The following is a 19,048-nucleotide window of genomic DNA, read 5'->3' on the forward strand; positions in this document are numbered from 1 at the left end:
GGAACAAAGAAATGGCAGACCAACTAAATACATATTTTAGTTCTGTCTTCAGAAAGGAGGACACAAATAACCTCCCAGAGATGCCGGGGAACATAGGGTCTGATGAAAGGGTGGAACTGAAATAAATCAATATTTGTAGGGAAATGGTGTTAGGAAAATTGATGGGACTGAAGGCTGATAAATCCCCAGGGCCTGATAAACTACATCCTAGGGTACTTAACGAAGTGGCCCTAGAAATAGTAGATGCATTGCTGGTCATCTTCCAGAACTCGATAGACTCTGGAACAGTACCCATGGATTGGAGGGTAGCTAATGTTACCCCACTATTCAAAAAAGGTGGTAGAGAAAAAGCGGGGAATTATAGACCGGTAAGCCTGACATCGGTAGTGGGGAAAATGCTAGAGTCCATTATAAAAGATGTAATAGCAGAGCACTTGGAAAGCAGTGACAGGATCGGACAAAGTCAACATGGATTTACAAAAGGTAAATCATGCTTGACTAATCTACTGGAGTTTTTTGAGGATGTAACTGGTAAAATAGATAAGGGAGAACCAGTGGATGTGGTGTATTTGGACTTTCAGAAGGCTTTCGATAAGGTCCCGCATAAGAGATTAGCGTGCAAAATTAAGGCACATGGGATTGGGGGCAAGGTATTGACTTGGATAGAGAACTGATTGGTGGATAGAAAGCAAAGAGTTGGAATAAACGGATCATTTTCCGAGTGGCAGGCAGTGACTAGTGGGGTACCGCAAGGATCGGTCCTAGGACCCCAGTTGTTCACAGTATATATTAATGATCTGGGCGAGGGAATTGGATGTAATATCTCCAAATTTGCAGACGACACAAAGCTGGGTGGGAGGGTATGCTGTGAGGAGCATGTCGTGAAACTCCAGTTCGATTTGGACAGGTTGGGTGATTGGGCAGAAACATGGCAAATGCACTATAATGTGGATAAATGTGAGGTTATCCACTTTGGTGTTAAAAACAGGAAGGCAGATTATTTTTTGAATGCAAATAGATTGGGAGAAGGGGAGGTGCAAAGAGACCTGGGTGTTCTTGTGCACCAGTCGCTGAAGGTAAGCATGCAGATGCAGCAGGCGGTTAAGAAGGCAAATGGTATGTTGGCCTTCGTAGCAAGAGGGTTCGAGTACAGGAACAAGGATGTCTTGCTGCAGTTGTACAGGGCCTTGGTGAGACCGCACCTTGAGTATTGTGTGCAGTTTTGGTCGCCTTATCTGAGGAAGGATATTCTTGCCATGGAAGGAGTGCAGTGAAGATTCACCAGGCTGATACCTGGGATGGCAGGAATGACGTACGAGGAGAGATTGTGTCGATTGGGCTTATACTCACTGGAGTTTAGAAGATTGAGAGGGGATCTCATCGAAACCTATAAAATTCTATCAGGTCTGGACAGACTAGATGCAGGAAGGATGTTTCTGATGGCCAGGGAGTCCAGAACCAGGAGTCATAGTATAAGGATAAGGGGTAAGCCATTTAGGACTGAAATGAGGAGGAATTGCTTCACCCAGAGAGTGGTGAACCTGTGGAATTCTCTGCCACAGAGGGCGGTGGAGGCCAGTTCATTAAATATATTCAAGAAGGAGTTGGATATATTTCTTAAGGCTAAAGGGATCAAGGGATATGGGGAGAAGGCAGGGACAGGGTACTGAATTTGGATGATCAGCCATGACCTCATTGAATGGCAGAGCAGGCTCGAAGGGCCGAATGGCCTACTCCTGCTCCTATCTTCTATGTTTCTATGTTTCTACACTGTCCCATCAAACACTCACAGGGCAGGTACAGCACAGGTTTGATACAGAGTAAATTCCCTCTACACTGTCCCAGCAAACACTCCAAGGGCAGGTACAGCATGCGGTTAGATACAGAGTAAAGCTCCCTCTACACTGTCCCATCAAACAGTCCCAGGGCAGGTACAGCACGGGTTAGATACAGAGTAAAGCTCACTCTACACTGTCCCATCAAACATTCCCGGGGCAGGTCCAGTATGTGTTAGATACAGAATAAAGCACCCTCTACACTGTCCCATCAAACACTCCCAGGGCAGGTACAGCACGGGGTTAGATACAGAGTAAAGCTTCCTCTACACGGTCCCATCAAACACTCCCAGGGCAGGTACAGCACGGGGTTAGATACAGAGTAAAGCTCCATCTACACTGTCCCATCAAACACTCCCAGGGCAGGTACAGCACGGGGTTAGATACAGAGTAAAGCTCCCTCTACACTGTCCCATCAAACACTCCCAAGGCAAGTACAGCACGGGCTAGATGCAGAATAAAGCTCCCTCTAAATTGCCCCATCAAACACTCCCAGGGCATCTACAGCACGGGCTTAGATACAGAGTAAAGCTCCCGCTACACTGTCCCATCAAACACTCCCAGGGCAGGCACAGCACAGGTTAGATAGAGTAAAGCTCCCTCTACACAGTGTCCCATCAAACACTCCCAGGGCAGGTACAGCACGGGTTAGATGCAGAGTAAAGCTCCCACTGCACTGCCCCATCAAACACTCCCAGGGCAGGTACAGCACAGGGTTAGATACAGAGTAAAGCTCCCCCTACACTGTCCCATCAAACACTCCCAGGGCAGGTACAGCAAGGGGTTAGATACAGAGTAAAGCTCCCTCTACACTGTCCCCTCTAAACTGTCCCATCAAACACTCCCAGGGCAGGTACAGCACGGGGATAGATACAGAGTAAAGCTTCCTCTGCACCGTCCCATCAAACACTCCCAGGGCAGGTACATCACGGGGTTAGATACAGAGTTAAGCTCCGTCTACACTGTCCCATCAATCACTCCCAGGGCAGGTACAGCAGGGGTTAGATATAGAGTAAAGCTCTGTCTACACTGTCCCATCAAACACTCCCGGGGAAGGTATCACGGGTTAGATACAGAGTAACGCTCCCTCTGCACTGTCCCATCAAACACTCCCAGGGCAAGTACAGCACGGGTTAGATGAAGAATAAAGCCCCCTCTACACTGTCCCATCAAACACTCCCAGGGCATCTACAGCACGGGCTTAGATACAGAGTAAAGCTTCCTCTACACCGTCCCATCAAACACTCCCAGGGCAGGTGCAGCACGAGGTTAGATACAGAGTAAAGCTCCCTCTACACTGTCCCATCAAACACTCCCAGGGCAGGTACAGCACGGGGTTAGATACAGAGTAAAGCTCCCTCTACACTGTCCCATCAAACACTCCCAGGGCAGGTACAGCACGGGGTTAGATACAGAGTAAAGCTCCCTCTACATTGTCCCATCAAACACTCCCAGGGCAGGTACAGCACGGGTTAGATACACGTAAAGCTCCCTCTACACTGTCCCATCAAACAATCCCAGGGCAGGTACAGCACGGGTTAGATACAGAGTAAAGCTCCATCTACACTGTCCCATCAAACACTCCCAGGGCAGGTACAGCACGGGGTTAGATACAGAGTAAAGCTCCCTCTACACTGTCCCATCAAACACTCCCAGGGCAGGTACAGCACGGGTTAGACACAGAGTAAAGCTCACACTACACTGTCCCAAGAGTTTGCTTCATCCCAAGCTCAGACACTCCGAATGCAGCTGTATGACATTTCCATTCGCCCCAATATCCACTCTGCCGGCTCACTGACTGAAACTGCCCTAGCACCAAGCAAGTTAACAGCACAGTTGGGAGTCTATTTGTCCCGTCGTATTTGTGGCGCCTCTTTGCTAGAGCAATCCAATGCTAATCCCGCTGCCCGCTTCGTGCCCATAGCCCTGTGTTGTCCTTTGTTTCAAAATTTTTACCCACTGTTCCTTTAAAAGTTACATCGGTCTCTGTCTCAACCACCAATCAGTTATGGAGCGCCACATGGGACCAGCAGCGGGAGGGAGGAACTCCTCCTGGCCCCATCAACGCCAATCTGAGAAGGTACCTGGGCTGTTTCCTTTGATTAGACCGCTCAGCGTCTGGGCGGACCACGAGTGCCACACTTGGCACCCTGAAAATTGCATCGAGGTTCTATGTACGTCATGGGACTCCGATTTGCATACCTTAACGAGGCCCCTGCCGGAAACAGGCGGACATTCCGGCCCTCCGTCTCCACCGCCGCGTGGAAATGGCGGTGCGCGGATCGCTTGCAGGAACGGGGCACTAAGTTCAGTGCCGCAATTCTCCCAGCGCCACTGTCCCGTTCACCCGCCCCCACTCTCCACCGCCCCCCCTCCCCTTGCTGGAGGGAATGGAAATTGGGGTCAATGTGCCCCAGCCTCAAAAACAACAACGCCGCTCATTTATATAGCGCCTGTAACGCAGGAAAAACATCCCAAGGCGTTTCACAGGAGCGTTATCAAACATCAATAAGGTGATATTTGGACAGGTGACCAAAAGCTCGGTCAAACAGGTAGGTTTTAAGGAGCGACTTAATGGAGGAGAGAGAGGCGGAGAGGTTTCGGGAGGGATTCCAGAGCTTAGGGCCCAGGCAGCTGAAGGCACGGCCTCAGAAGATCAGTCCCTACCCTGGCACTGTTAGGCTCTTGCCCACTCGGAAACTGGAGTGATACTTCCCATGGGATCCTCACAGCCTACAAACAGAGGAGACATTGAACACAGGGCCCAAAGGTGAAAGGTTAGTTCCTAACCCACTGCACCACCCAGTTTCCAGCAGTTAGTTTTGGAATTCTTTGGAATTCTCTGCCCCAGAGGGCTGTAGATGCTGAGTCGTTGAGCATATTCAAGACTGAGATCGAGAGATTTTTGGACTGTAGGGGAATCCAGGGATATGGGGATCGGGCGGGAAAGTGGAGTTGAGGTTGAAGATCAGCCATGATCTTATTGAATGGCGGAGCAGGCTTGAGGGGCCGTATGGCCGACTCCTGCTCCAATATCTTATGTCTTATGTTTTCTATTACTGTGTATCTTACCATTGATCTGAAAATGTATCTATGTTATTTGACAACTATGTAAGAAATTAATTTTAAAATTAAGGGCTAGAAATTCGGTGCATTTGCACCTCTCGTTAGTGCCCCTGGGGGGCGCTAATGGGGTGCAAATGACTTTTCACCTGGGCGCCGCTAACGACTCGCGCTATATTCAGTGGGAGTTTAGCACCGGTGGTAACCGGTAACGCCCCGCTCCACTGCGCAGGCGATGACAACGTCACCACCGTGTGCAGTGCCCTGTTTTTGCCCCGCCTGAAAAATTGGCCGTGCGCCCCCTGAATCTGCGCCGGGCGATGGCAGCGACCGATTCAGGGGGCGGGAACGGAGTGGCAGGAGGCTCGCTGGGGGCTCACCAAAGGGGAGGTGGCGGGCGGGGAAAAAAAACCAGACAACTTACTTGTCGCGGCCCATTGCGTCTTTGAACGCGGGGTCTGTGCCGCGATCTGGCAGCCCGGCGCTCCTCGAGTGCCGGGCTGCTGGCATGGCACCCCCACTACCATGTGGTCCAGGTAGGGCCCCGCAGAGTTGTGTGCTTGGGCCCTCCTCTTTAATGAGGGGAAGAGCCCTTCCAAGTGGCAGCGCCACGTGGCCCAGTGCGTCACGTTGCAGAGCGCACCACCCCGATATTCGGGGTTAGCGCTCGAAGAGGGAAGTGGGCCGTTTCAATTAGCCCTCCACTTCCCTCTTGGGGCGCTAAAACTGAATTTCGCTATCGCCAGCACTAATTAGCGCCGGGCGTTAAAGTTAGCGCCCAGGTGATGTGAGCGCCGCAAAATGGTCGATACCGAATTTTCCCCCCTAAATTCCTAATGTTGTAGAACCAGTTCATGTAGTGGGAAAGAGGAAAGTAATAAAAGAGTATCGCAACATTTAGATACTAGGATGACTAATAAATGGGTACAATAACAAAGAATACAGTAACAACAGCAACTTGAATTAATATGGCGCATTTAAAGTAGTAAAATGTCCCAAGGCGCTTCACAGGAACAATTATCAACCAAAACTTGACACAGAGCCACATTAAGAGATATTAGGATAGGTGACCAAAAGCTTGGTCAAAGAGGTAAGTTTTAAGGAGCGTCTTAAAGGAGGAAAGAGGTGGAGAGGCGGAACGCTACCTGAAAGCATAACTGCCAATGGTGGAGCGATGAGAATCGGGAATGTGCGAGAGGCCAGAATTGGAGGAGCGCAGAGATCTCAGAGGGTTGTAGGGCTGGAGGAGGTTACAGAGATAGGGAGAGGGCGAGGCCCTGGAGGGATTTGAAAACAAGGATGAGAATTTTAAATTGAGGCGTTGGCGGACTGGGAGCCGATGTAGGTCAGCGAGCGCGCGGATGATAGGCGAACAGGTCCTGTTGCGAGTTAAGATGTGGGAAGCAGAGTTTTGGATGAGTTTAAGTTTACGAACGGTGCAAGATTCAAGTCCGGTAGGAAGAGCATTGGAATAGTCAAGTCTAGAGATAACAAAGGCGTGGATGAGTCTTTCAGCAGCAGATGAGCTGAGGCGGGGGGGGAAACGGGCGATGTTGTGGAGGTGGAAGTAGGCGGTCTTGGTGATGGGAGCGGATGTGTGGTCAGAATCTCATCTCAAAGTCAAATTGGACACCAAGGTTGAGAACAGTCTGGTTCAGCCTCAGACAGTTGCAGGGAGAGGGATGGAGTCGGTGACTAGGGAATGGAATTTGTAGCGGGATCCAAAGACAATGGCTTTGGTCTTGACAATATTTAGTCGGAGGAAATTTCTGCTCAACCAATACTGGTGTCGGAAAAAACAGCGTGACAAATCAGAGGCCGTGGAAAGGTCGAGAGAGTAAGAATAAATATGGTAATAAATGAGTACAATACAATAACAAATGGGCACAATAGCGAATGAATAGACTTTCAAATGAGTACAGTAATAAGTACAATGAGTAGAGTAATGAACAAGTACAGATATGAATGAGTAGAGTAACGAACAGGCTTGCATTGTAAACCTTCAGGAACATAGATGGTACATACCCACATTGGACATCTCTGGGACTGTCGCATGGTGAGGTCCATTCAGGAACTCAGGAGGGTTGTCATTAATATCCTGGACTTTCACAATGAACTCGGAGGGGGGCTCGAGAGGTTTGTTCGTTAGCTTGTCGACAGCTTGTGCCATCAAAGTGTACTGAGCACGCTCCTCCCGGTCCAGCGTTTTGGTTGCGTGGATGTTCCCTGTTTTCTCATCAATAACAAAAATAGTCCCCGCCCCCTCACCTGAGAGGATGTACCTGATCTTCCCTCCTCCACTGTCCAGGTCTGTGTGGAGCTGCAATGGCAAATAGACACCGTCAGTATTACTGATCAGAGCACGACATCAACGCAGCCAGATAACTTCCATTTATAGAGAGAGTCTCAAACCCTTTTAAATAAGGATTCTCCCCATCAAGACCCCCTTTAAAGAGAGAGACTCATCATCAAACCCCTTTAAAGGGAGAGTCTCACCATCAAACCCCTTTAAAGAGAGAGTCTCACCATCAAACCCCTTTAAAGAGAGAGTCTCATCATCAAACCCTTTTAAAGGGAGAGTCTCACCATCAAACCCCTTTAAAGAGAGAGTCTCATCATCAAACCCCTTTAAAGTGTCTCACCATCAAACCCCTTTAAAGAGAGAGTCTCACCATCAAACCCCTTTAAGGAGAGAGTCTCACCATCAAACCCCTTTAAAGAGAGAGTCTCACCATCAAACCCCTTTAAAGAGAGAGTCTCACCATCAAACCCCTTTTAGAGAGGGAGTCTTACAATCATGGAGCCCTTTTAAAGAGGGAGTCTCACCATTAGTGACCCATTTTAATGGGGGAGTCTCACCATCAGGGACTCATTTTATAGAGGGATTCTCACCATCAGACCGCTTTTATAGGGGGAGCCTCACCTTCGGGGACTCCTTTAACTAGGGAGTCTCACCAACATTTTTTTCAGAAACAATCTCGTCATCTGGACAAAGCTGAAAGTCATTTGCAAAAGGACCAGATTAAAAATTTGCTCTTTCACTATCTGCTGTTTGCTCTTAACAAGGAGATTCCCAATGCTTAAAGTAATTCCCAATTTGTCCTTTTCCCTTTCCTCTCCATAGCACACCCTATCCACGTTGCTTTATTCTGCACCTGGCCATGTTGACACCAGACAAGAATTCTCTTCCCAGCACGGTCAACAAGTCTCGGTGGGATTTTCAATCGCCACCTCTTTACCTGAGGCATCATCTGTTTCATAAAATAGCAAAATACTGCGGATGCTGGAAATCTGAAATAACAACAGAAAATGCTGGAAATACTCAGCAGGCCAGGCAACATCCGTGGAGAGAGAAACAGAGTCAACGTCTCAGGTCGATGACCCTTCGTCAGAACTGGGAAAAAAGCAGGAAAAGGAACAGATTTTAAAGCAAGTGTAGGGGCTGGGAAATGGGGGAGGGGATGAAAGAACAAGAGGGAAGGTCTGTGATAGGATGGAAGGCAGGAGAGGTTAAGAGTCATTAAGAGATATTCAAGGCGAGAGGAGATGGTAATGGGACAGGTTAAGGAATAAAGGATGGCTCTCGATGGAGTGTGAATTGCGCTGGCAGAATGAAGGACAGCCGGCCTGTGGGAGGGAAGAAAAAAATAAATAAATAAGCACAAACAAAAAGTGTGGATAAAAAAAAAATTATATGATAGGGGCCGAGGTTATGATCTGAAATTGTTGAACTCTATGCTGAGTCCAGAGGGCTGTAAAGTGTCTAATCGAAAGATGAGGTGCTGTTCCTCGAGCTTACGCTGAGCTTCCGTTGATAACGCTTGTATGAAGCACCTTGGTGTGTTTTATTACGTTAAAGGTGCTATGTAAATACAAATTGTTGTTGTTGTGTCCCTCTCTCCATCCCTCTCCCTAACATCTGTCCGTGGCTGAACCACACTGTTCGCAACCTTGGTGTCATATTTGACCCTGAAATGAGCTTCCGACCACATATCCACAACATAACAAAGACCGCCTACTTCCACCTCCGTAACATCGCCCGTCTCCGCCCTTGTCTCATCCTTGTTTTCAATTCCCTCCATGGCCTCGCCCCTCCCTATCTCTGTAATCTCCTTCAGCCCCACAGCCCCCCGAGATATCTGCGCTCCTCTAATTCTGCCCTCTTGAGCATCCCTGATTATGATCGCTCCACCATTGGCGGCCGTGCCTTCTGTTGCCTAGGCCCTAAGCTCTGAAATTCCCTGCCTAAACCTCTCCGCCTCGCTACCTCTCTCTCCTACTTTAAGCCGCTCTTAAAACCTACCTCTTTGACCAAGCTTTTGGTCACCTGCCCTAATTTCTCCTTATGTGGCTCAATGTTAAATGTTTTATCTTGTAATACTCCTATGAAGTGCCTTGGGACATTTTACTATGTTAAAGGCACTATATAAATACAAGTTGTTGTTGTTGTTGTGTACTAGATGGGCTGTTGTATTTGCCCACATACTTTAGCACTTTGCGAGGGGCATTAAGATATCTTGATAAAGACAAGTCGTTCTTTAAAATTATGAAGGGGTTTGATAGGGTAGATGAGGAGAAAATGTTTCTGCATGTGGGAAGTTTAAAACTAGGGGTCATAAATATAAGATAGTCACTAATAAATCCAATCAGAAAGTTAGGAGAAACCCAGAATGTGGTGGGCGAATCTTTGGAATTCTCTGCCCCAGAGGGCTGTGGATGCTCAGTCGTTGAGTATATTCAAGGCTGAGAGCGATAGATTTTTGGGCTCTAGGGGAATCAAGGGGTATGAGGATAGGGCGGAAAAGTGGAGATGAGGTCGAAGATCAGCCATGATCTTATTGAATGGCGGAGCAGGCTCGAGGGGCTGAATGGCCGACTCCTGCTCCTATTTCTTATGTTCTTAATGGGGAACTCGCTACCACATGGAGTAGTTGAGGTGAATAGTATCGATGCCTTTAAGGGGAAGTTAGATAAGTACATGAGGGAGAAAGTAATCGAAGGATATGTTGATAGGGTGAGATGAAGAGGGGTGGGAGATGGCTCGTGTGGAGCATAAACACCGGCACGGACCAGTTGGGCCGAATGGCCAAATGTTTCTGTGCTGTAAATTCTCTGAAAGTAATATTTCTGTATTGTTTCCTTCTGCTGGAGTTGGAATATCCCAGCCTTCATAGGAGCAGTGAAACCCCTCTATTAAAAAGAGCAAGTGATAGAAATGGTGGAAGATCCCAGCAGAGTCTATGCATGTGAGACTGCTGCTCAATGTGCAATAATTGGTTAGCTTCTGCAAACATAAAGAACGCTGTGTGAGGGACCGAGGCCTGAACCATGAATTAGACCTATAAACCCAGGAGAACAAGACCACCACCTCCCTCTAGGTCACAATCTGCGTGCGCACCGCACCGGACCAGTAATTCCTGCTGCCTCTGTCTCTGTCTCTCTCTCTCTCCCTCTTGCTGGAGAGCGAGAGCTCACTATGGAAGCCGTGTTAACCCATTCGCCACAGTGGCCGTGAAAGACCTCTGGTGAAATCATGGAGCTTTTAGTTTTAAGAGGGGACCTCCACTACAGCTATGAATACAAGATAGACCTTGCCTGTTGCCCCCTAATGAGATAAATACAGAGGAAACGCTCTTCAAATTACACGGTAGAACACAAGCGTGTGAATGGCTGACATACTTGTCTGTAATTCCATTTTTCACTGTTTTAATGGAGCTATTTAACAATTATATAAGCTAGGCTCAAATTATAAAGGTAGAATTTTTTTCCCCGCAAAGGATTATCAGAATATAGAATGCTCTGCCATCAATACAAGACAAGTACTGCATGATATTGAAGAGGGAGTTAGGTAGAAAAATATTAAAGGTAAAGAGCAGGTGTTGAATAGTGCCACGTAGTGAGGTGTTCGAGTTGAGGTAGAAGATCAGCCATGGTCTTATTGAATGAGGGAGCAGGCTCGACGGGCCGAATGGCCGACTCCTGCTCCTATTTCTTTTATGTTCTTGTGTTCTTGTGTTGCGTAGCACTAGTACAGGTGTCAGCTGTGGCTCTCTCGCCTCTGAGTCAGAAGGTTGTGGGTTCAAGTCCCGTTCCAGGCTGACTACACACCCAGTGCAGTACTGAGGGAGTGCTGCATTGTCAAAGATGCCATCTTTTGGATGAGACAGTAAACTGAAGCCCCGTCTGACCTCTCAGGTGGATGTAAAAGATCCTGTGGCACTATTCGAAGAAGAGCAGGGGAGTTCTCCCCGGTGTCCTGGGCAATATTTGTCCCTCAAACAACATTAACTAATTACCTGGTCACTATCTCATTGCTGTTTGTGGGACCTTGCTATGTGCTGTGTTTCTTACATTACAAACAGTGACTGCACTTCATTGGCTGTAAAGCGCTTTGGGTTGCCTTGCGGTTGTGAAGGGCGCTATATAAATGCAAGTTCTTTCTGTGCTGAGATTGTTGCGATGATACCACTGATCCCCGAGATGGACACGGCTCTTCCACTTGGTTGTGAGTATAGGCGCCTCGTGTACAGAGCCCGAGACCCACTGGTCCCTGACCTCTCTGGGGAGGACACAGGTTTACAGGTTTGTCTTTTAATCTCTCCTGCCTTCCACCCTATCACAGACCTTCCCTTTTGTTCTTTCCTCCCCTCCCCTCTCTCCCTGCCCCTACACTTGCTTAAAAATCTGTTACATCTCTAACTTTTTCCAGTTCCGACAAAGGGTTATTTAGAAGAATGAGAGGGGATCTCATTGAAACTTATAAAATTCTAACAGGACTAGACAGACTAGATGCAGGAAGGATGTTCCTGATGGCGGAGGAGTCCAGAACCAGGGGTCACAGTCTAAGGATAAGGGGTAAGCCATTTAGGACTGAGATGAGGAGGAATTTCTTCACCCAGAGAGTGGTGAACCTGTGGAATTCTCTGCCACACAGGGCAGTTGAGGCCAATTCATTAAATATATTCAAGAAGGAGTTGGATATATTTCTTGAGGCTAAAGGGATCAAGGGATATTGGGAGAAGGCAGGAACGGGGTACTGAATTTGGATGATCAGCCATGATCTCATTGAATGGCGGAGCGGGCTCGACGGGCTGAATGGCCTACTCCTGCTCCTATCTTCTATGTTTCTAAACGTTAACTCTGTTTCTCTCTCCACAGATGCTGCCTGACCTGCTGAGTATTTCCAGCATTTCCTGTTGTTATTTCAGATTGCCAGCATCCGCAGTATTTTGCTATTGTAACAGGTTTACAATAGTCTGGTCGTGGTCAATCTGTTGGTCGCTGTGCTCCTGGTGCTAAGCTTCGCCAGCTATGAGCGCGCAGCAGGAAGTCGCACTCACCTAGGGTACCGTTTACCATCTTTAAGCAAATAAGCCCCACATCTGGACAGGGTAAATTTTCCAACGTGACTCTGGGGGCAGGGGCGGGGCGAGGGGGTTAAGGAACGTGGGGGTGAAACTCAATGCGAGGAGCAAATCAGAACATTTACCGTCTTATGAGGAGAGATTGAGTAGACTAGGCTTATATTCTCTAGAGTTTAGAAGAATGAGATGTAATCTCATTGAAACATAGAAAATTCTTACAGTGCTTGACAGGGTAGATGCAGGGAGGATGTTTCCCTTGGCTGGAGAGCCTAGAACCAGGAGTCACAGTCTCAGGATAAGGGGTCGGCCATTTAGGACTGAGATGAGGAGAAATTTCTTCACTCAGAGGGTGGTGAATCTTTGGAATTCTCTACCCCAGAGGGCTGTGGAGGCTCAGTCATTGAGTATATTCAAGACAGAGTTAGATAGATTTTTGAATATTAAGGGGATCAAGGGATATGCGGATAGTGCAGGAAAGTGGAGATGAGGTAGAAGATCAGCCATGATCTTATTGAATGGCGGAGCAGCCTCGAAGGGCCAAATGGTCGACTCCTGCTCCTAATTCTTATGTTCTTATGTTATATCTGTCCAAATCTGTAGGGTTTTGTTCAACAAATATTTATGAGACTATGGCCTAGAAATTCGGTTGGCTTTGCGCCCAGTTTTCGCCCAAAGAGGGCTTTTGCGTCAATAGAGGAGTTCGCGCTGATATTCAGCGCTGCGGTAATGGCGGCGGTAGCTGGTAGCGCTGCGCCGGCACCGATGACGTCATCGGTGTGCGCAGTGCCCCGGTTCCGCCCCGATGCCGGCCCAAATCCCATATTCAGTTGCCGCCGCCTCCTCCGTGGCGGCCGCTACTTACATCCAGAGACCAGGGCCTTACTGCAGCCTTAGTGGGGCGCATAAAGGTGGAGGTGCGGCCGGCCGCTTTTTCGGCGGCCGCCTGCCCGCACCTCCTTCCCCGGCCTCCTCCACCACCCCCCACGCGGCATTGCCGGCTGCTTTCCGCGAGCCCGGCACTTCTCCGTGGTGCCGGGCTCATTTGCCGGCACAATCCAGCAGCGATCTCCCCGTTGCAGGCACCTCCACCTTAAGAGGAGGAGGCCTGCAGTACCGCAGCCTGCTGCACCGCATCGGGTGGCGCAGCGGCGCCTACAGCGCTGAAATTCAGTTTCAGCGCCCCAAGCGGGGGCGGGCACACCCTGGAATAGCGCCCGGTTCCGACTTGGGACGCAAAAACCGAATATCTGACGGGCGCAACTGGCTCCGCGCCCAGCGCTAACTTTTGGGCGCAAACCAGCTGGCGGGCCCAAACTGAATTTCTAGGCCTATACGTGGTAATTAACTTTTTTTGCCTCTTCCAAGAGATCACATGCTTTCGGGTGGGGTGGAGAGTGCATCTATCGTGATGCACAGGGTCTCACGCTTGTGTGGAGCAGGCTGGATGGACCAGAGGGTCTTTTCCTGTCCACCATTGTTCATATATTCAAGCAACACGGGTGAGGTCGGTTGCCCAAGTCCTATTAGACTCTAGGATCAGATGGCCATTATACTCCTTGGCTGTTCCTTTCACAGGTTTTAACACCGATAAACGTCATAGAGTCATGATGGCACAGAAGGAGGCCATTCGGCCCATCGAGTCCGTGCCGGCTCTCTGTGGAGCAATCCAGTCAGTCCCCTTCCCCCGCTCTATCCCCGTAGCCCTGCAAGTTTATTTCCCTCAAGTGCCTATCCAGTCTCCACTTGAAAACATTGAGTGTCTCCGCTTCCACCACTTCCGTCGGCAACGAGTTCCAGGTCCTCACCACTCGCTGCGTAAAAAAGTTTTCCCTCACGTCTCCCCTATATCTCTTGCCCAAAATCTTAAATCTGTGTCCCCTAGTCCTTGTACCATCAACTAGTGGGAACAGCCTTTCCCCGTCTAGCCTATCCAAACCCGTCATAATCTTGAACACGATAGCAAAATACTGCGGATGTTAGAAATCCGAAATAACAACAGAAAATGCTGGAAAAACTCAGCAGGTCAGGCAACATCCGTGGACAGAAATTTGAGTTGACGTTTCGGGTCGAACCCTTCTTCAAAACTGGAAAGAAAAGATAGATCGGAGGCAGGGCTGCGATCGGACAAAAGAATAAAAGAAACAAAAGAAGTAAAAAAGAGACAATAAAAGGTGTTAGAAGCTAGATGAGATGGTAATAGGCTGAGATTGGGTGTAAAGCGTACTGGCAGGGCAAGGGATAGCTGCCAGGTGTGAGAGCGAAACAAAAGGAATGGGGGGGGGGGGGAAAGGAGTGGAAAAATTACAAGAAAAAATGAAATAGAGGCCGAGGTTATGATCTGAAATTGTTGAACTCGATATTGAGTCCGGAAGGCTGCAGAGTGCCTAATCGGAAGATGAGGTGCTGTTCCTCGAGTTTACGTTGAGCTTCCGTGGAACAATACAAGAGGCCAAGGACGGTGAGGTCCGAGTGGGATTGGAGCGGTGAATTAAAATGACAGGCGACCGGAAGCTCGGGGTCACCCTTACGGACTGAATGGAGGTGATCCACAAAGCGGTCACCCAATCTGCGTTTGGTCTCCCCAGTGTAGAGGAGACCGCATCGTGAGCAGCGATCTTGAACACCTCTATCAAATTATGTGTGAGGTTTCCCCACGTCAGTTTTCAGTTCTTTTGACTGGTGACTCGCTGAAAAAAAGTAGAGCTTGAAGCCAGTGGTTTGCCAACCATGTGTGCAATATTTACGTTAAATAAAATAATTCTGAATTATGGTATGTTCAAAACAAAAGCACAGGCTAGGCTTGTGTTCCCAGAAGTGTAGAAGATTAAGGGGTGATCTAATCGAGGTGTTTAAGATGATTAAAGGATTCGATAGGGTAGACAGTGAGAAACTATTTCCTCTGGGTGGCGGGGGGGGGGGGGTAAGTCCAGAACAAAGGGACATAATCTTAAAATTAGAGCCAGGCCGTTCAGGGGTGATGTTAGGAAACACTTCTTCACACAAAGAGGAGTGGAAATCTGGAACTCTCTCCCCCAAAAAGCCATTGAGGCTGGGGATCAATTGAAAATATCAAAACTGAGATTTTTGTGGTATTAAAGGATACGGAGCCAAGGCAGGTAGATGGAGTTAAATACAGATCAGCCGTGATCTAATTGAATGGGTATCATTGAATGGCGGAACAGGATGGAGGGGCTGAATGGCCTCCTCCTGTTCCCATGTTCCTAAGACACAGCGCTCCCACTTTCTCTCAGACAGCAGGTGCTGGTACTGGATGATGGCTGCGTCAGAGCCACTGGGAGTGGAGGAGGTGCAGGCTGGTGCTTGGGGTTGGGGGATCCCCTATCGGTGGCGGGGTGGTTTGGAACCCAGGGAGTCTACCCACCTTTCTCCATCACATTCCCGGGCCACGAGAGCCTTCTCCTCTTTGTCAGGCTTTCCATGTTTCCCTCCCCTTCTGCTATGTTGCTGTAACCAATCACACCTCCTCCAGACCTACCTTTTGTTTCTAGGCTTGTCTCATTATCACCTCATTTTTGTATGCACCATCATCGCTTTTTGTCATTTGAGTTTTTAGGATTTTGAAAGGCGTCGATAGGGCAGATAGAGAGAAACATGTTTCCTGCTGGTGGGGGATTCTAGGACAAGGGTAAATTTGCTTCCTCCGCCTGCAGCATCGCCGGGCGTCAACAGCGGCAGCTGCAGGAGGCGTTGTCACCGCCGACGGCCGCTTGGGGAGCGCTAATTAAAGGCAGTGCTGATCAGGTAGGGCCAAAATTTATGTCCTCAATCTGGTGTTTTTTGACTTTTTTTGTACCCCGCGATTGCTTAGCCCTGTGGGCTCTCAGAGTGCTTGGGGGCTGCAATGCACGTATCGCAGGTGCCTTCGCCCAACAGACACAGCCTGAGGATTCCTTCAACGCAGCATCGACCCTTCCCTTTGAGGGAGGGAAGGAGCCTGTAAAACTGGCAGTGCAGCACAGACCATTGCTCAGCGCTCTGCTGCTCCCGCCCCTCTCGCTCTCTCTAGCACTCGAAGGGAAGTGGTAGCGCTTGAGTTAGCGCTCCACTTCCCTCTCGGAGCGCTAAAGCGGAAGCTCCCGGCAGATTCAAATGTTTTTCGCCCTTATACTTTTGCGCTGCCGCAAAATCTTATCTAGCCCAAAGAATCATAGAATGGTTACAGCACAGAAGGAGGCTATTCGGCCCGTCGAGCCCGTGCCGGCTCTCTGCAAGAGCACCTCAGCTAGTCCCACTCCCCCGCCCTTTTCCCTTGGCTTTGCAATTTTTTTTCCCTTCAGGTACTTATCCAATTCCCTTTTGAAGGCCACGATTGAGTCTGCCTCCACCACCCTTTCAGGCAGTGCATTCCAGATCCTCACCACTCGCTGCGTAAAAAAGCTTTTCCTCATGTCGCCTTTGGTTCTTTTGCCAATCACCTTAAATCTGTGTCCTCTGGTTCTCGACCCTTCTGCCAATGGGAACAGTTTCTCTCTACAGAGACCCCTCATGATTTTGAACACCTCTATCAAATCTCCTCTCGCCATTCTCTGCTCTAAGAAGAACAACCCCAGCTTCTCCAGTCCATCCACGTAACCTTAAATTTACAGTCAGGCCAATCAAGTGAGAAGTTAGGAAACACTTCTTCAAACAAAAGGTGGTAGAAGTGTTAAACTTTCTCCCACAAAAAGCAATCGATTAATTACTCAATAGATTTTTGCTAGTCAATCGATATGGAGCCAGATCAGATGGATGGAGTTAAGATATAGATGAGCCATGATCTTATTGAATGGCAGAACAGGCTCGAGGGGCGGAATGGCCTCCTCCTGTTCCTATATTCCTATTTAGTCGCTCCTTCCCTAGGAATATAGGAACAGGAGGAGGCCATTCTGCCCCTCGAGCCTGTTCTGCCATTTAATTAGGTTATGGCTAAACTATACCCTATCAAAGAGCGCTCCCTTTGTTCCTTCCCTGCTCCCCGCTTCCCCTTATCTCTGGCTCTGTATTCACTTTAAAGCGGTTCATCTCTAACACCTTCTAGTTGTGATGAAAGGTCATCGACCTGAAACGTTAACTCTTGTTGCTCTCTCTCTCTCTCAACAGATGCTGCCTGACCTGCTGAGTATTTTCCAGCGTTTGCTGTTTTTATTTCAGATTCCCACCTCCGCGGTACTCTTTTTTTGATTTCATTGGAAAAGGCCTGGGTTTTTCCATTCCATTACATTGTTCGAGGTTTTGAGAAAAGTGGATTGAGAATGAGTCTTACCCGGCCCACAAGCACAGGATCTGGACCTGTGTACTCCTCTATCACAAAGAACTGATTCCACACCCAGCCTCGCTTGGACCTGTGAAGCACTTGACCTTTGACACCCAGTCCATGTCGAAGTCGTGTTGATGCCCGGGAGCCGGTGGAATTTCTCGCAAGGGCGGAGTGGCTCCAATGGACAACACTCAAGCATGCCAGGAAAAATTGTAAGTAAAAGTCTCGCCTCATCTCGTTTCCGATTTGTTTCGTTTTATTTTTGGTTTGTTGGGTCAGGCTCAATCGCCAGTTGGGACTGCAATAGCAGCCGAACTGCCCTAACTCTGAACTGAGCAGGGTTCTTGCTGTCAGTGTTCCTTCATTGAGCTGCCTTGCTGCTTGCTCTGTGGTTCATTGCCAGTCTGCAGGCCAGGACTTTCCCAACTTTATTACCTACAAGATCACAAAAAAGAGAAGTCAGATTGTTAGTCCTTCCCTGCAGGAGCAACAGTTAATCTTCCACGCTACACTGGACTGAGATATAGTCCAAACCTTTTCCTCATTACTGCCTTCCTGACTGTTATGTCATCCGTGGCTCAGAGGGTAGCACTCTCGCCTCTGAGTCAGAAGGTTGTGGGTTCATAGTCCCAAAAATCCTGGCTGACACTCCAGTGCAGTACTGGGGGAGCACTGCACTGTCGGAAGTGCCGTCAGTCAGATGCGATGTTAAACCAAGGCCTCATCTGCCGTCTCATGTGGATGTAAAAGATCCCATGGCGATAGAAGAGCAGGAGCATTATCCCCGGTGTCCTGCCCAATATTTATCTCTCAATCAATATCACTAAAACAGATTACCTGGTCATTAGCACAAGTCAGGAGTGTGATGGAATACTCTCCACTTGCCTGGATGAGTGCAGCTCTAACAACATTCAAGAAGCTTGACACCATCCAGGACAAAGCAGCCCGCTTGATTGGCACCCCATCCACCACCTTAAACATTCACTCCCTCCACCACCGGCGCACCGTGGCTGCAGTGTGTACCATCTACAAGATGCACTGCAGCAACTCGCCAAGGCTTCTTCGGCAGCACCTCCCAAACCCGCGACCTCTTCCACCTAGAAGGACAAGGGCAGCAGACGCATGGGAACACCACCACCTCCAAGTTCCCCTCCAAGTCACACACCACCCTGACTTAGAAGTATATCGCCAATCCTTCATCGTCGCTGGGTCAAAATCCTGGAACTCCCTCCCTAACAGCACTGTGGGAGCACCTTCACCACACGGACTGCAGCGGTTCAAGAAGGCGGCTCACCACCACCTTCTCACGGGCAATTAGGGATGGGCAATAAATTCTGGCCTTGCCAGCGACGCCCACATCCCATAAACGAATTTTAAAAATCACATCGCATTGCTGTTTGTGAGAGCTTGCTGTGCGCAAATTGGCTGCCGTGTTTCCTACATTACAACAGTGACTACACTTCAAAAAGGTACTTCATTGTCGGTGAAGTGCTTTGGGATGTCCTGAGGTTGTGAAACATAGAAACATA

The 19,048-nt window shown here is 48.8% G+C and overlaps 1 protein-coding gene across 2 annotated transcripts in view; it reads right to left on the bottom strand.

The window, feature by feature from the left end:
• The window catches only part of LOC147116725 (cadherin-11-like), a 268,489-nt gene that overhangs the window by 113,133 nt on the left and 136,308 nt on the right, over positions 1-19,048 (bottom strand). The window contains exons 3-4 of one of the 2 annotated variants that reach the window (XM_085991847.1): positions 17,526-17,954; positions 6,924-7,218 (exon numbers count right to left, since the gene is read on the bottom strand). In XM_085991847.1, the coding sequence (XP_085847973.1) occupies positions 6,924-7,218; positions 17,526-17,753 (523 nt within the window). In that variant the 5' untranslated portion in view covers positions 17,754-17,954. The remainder of the gene's footprint in view (positions 1-6,923; positions 7,219-17,525; positions 17,955-19,048) is intronic. The other variant, XM_085991848.1, reaches the window with a different exon arrangement.

Source organism: Somniosus microcephalus, chromosome 6 (assembly GCF_052327205.1).
Source record: "Somniosus microcephalus isolate GS21.2 chromosome 6, FLI_Smic_1.0, whole genome shotgun sequence".
NCBI classification, from domain to species: domain Eukaryota; kingdom Metazoa; phylum Chordata; class Chondrichthyes; order Squaliformes; family Somniosidae; genus Somniosus; species Somniosus microcephalus.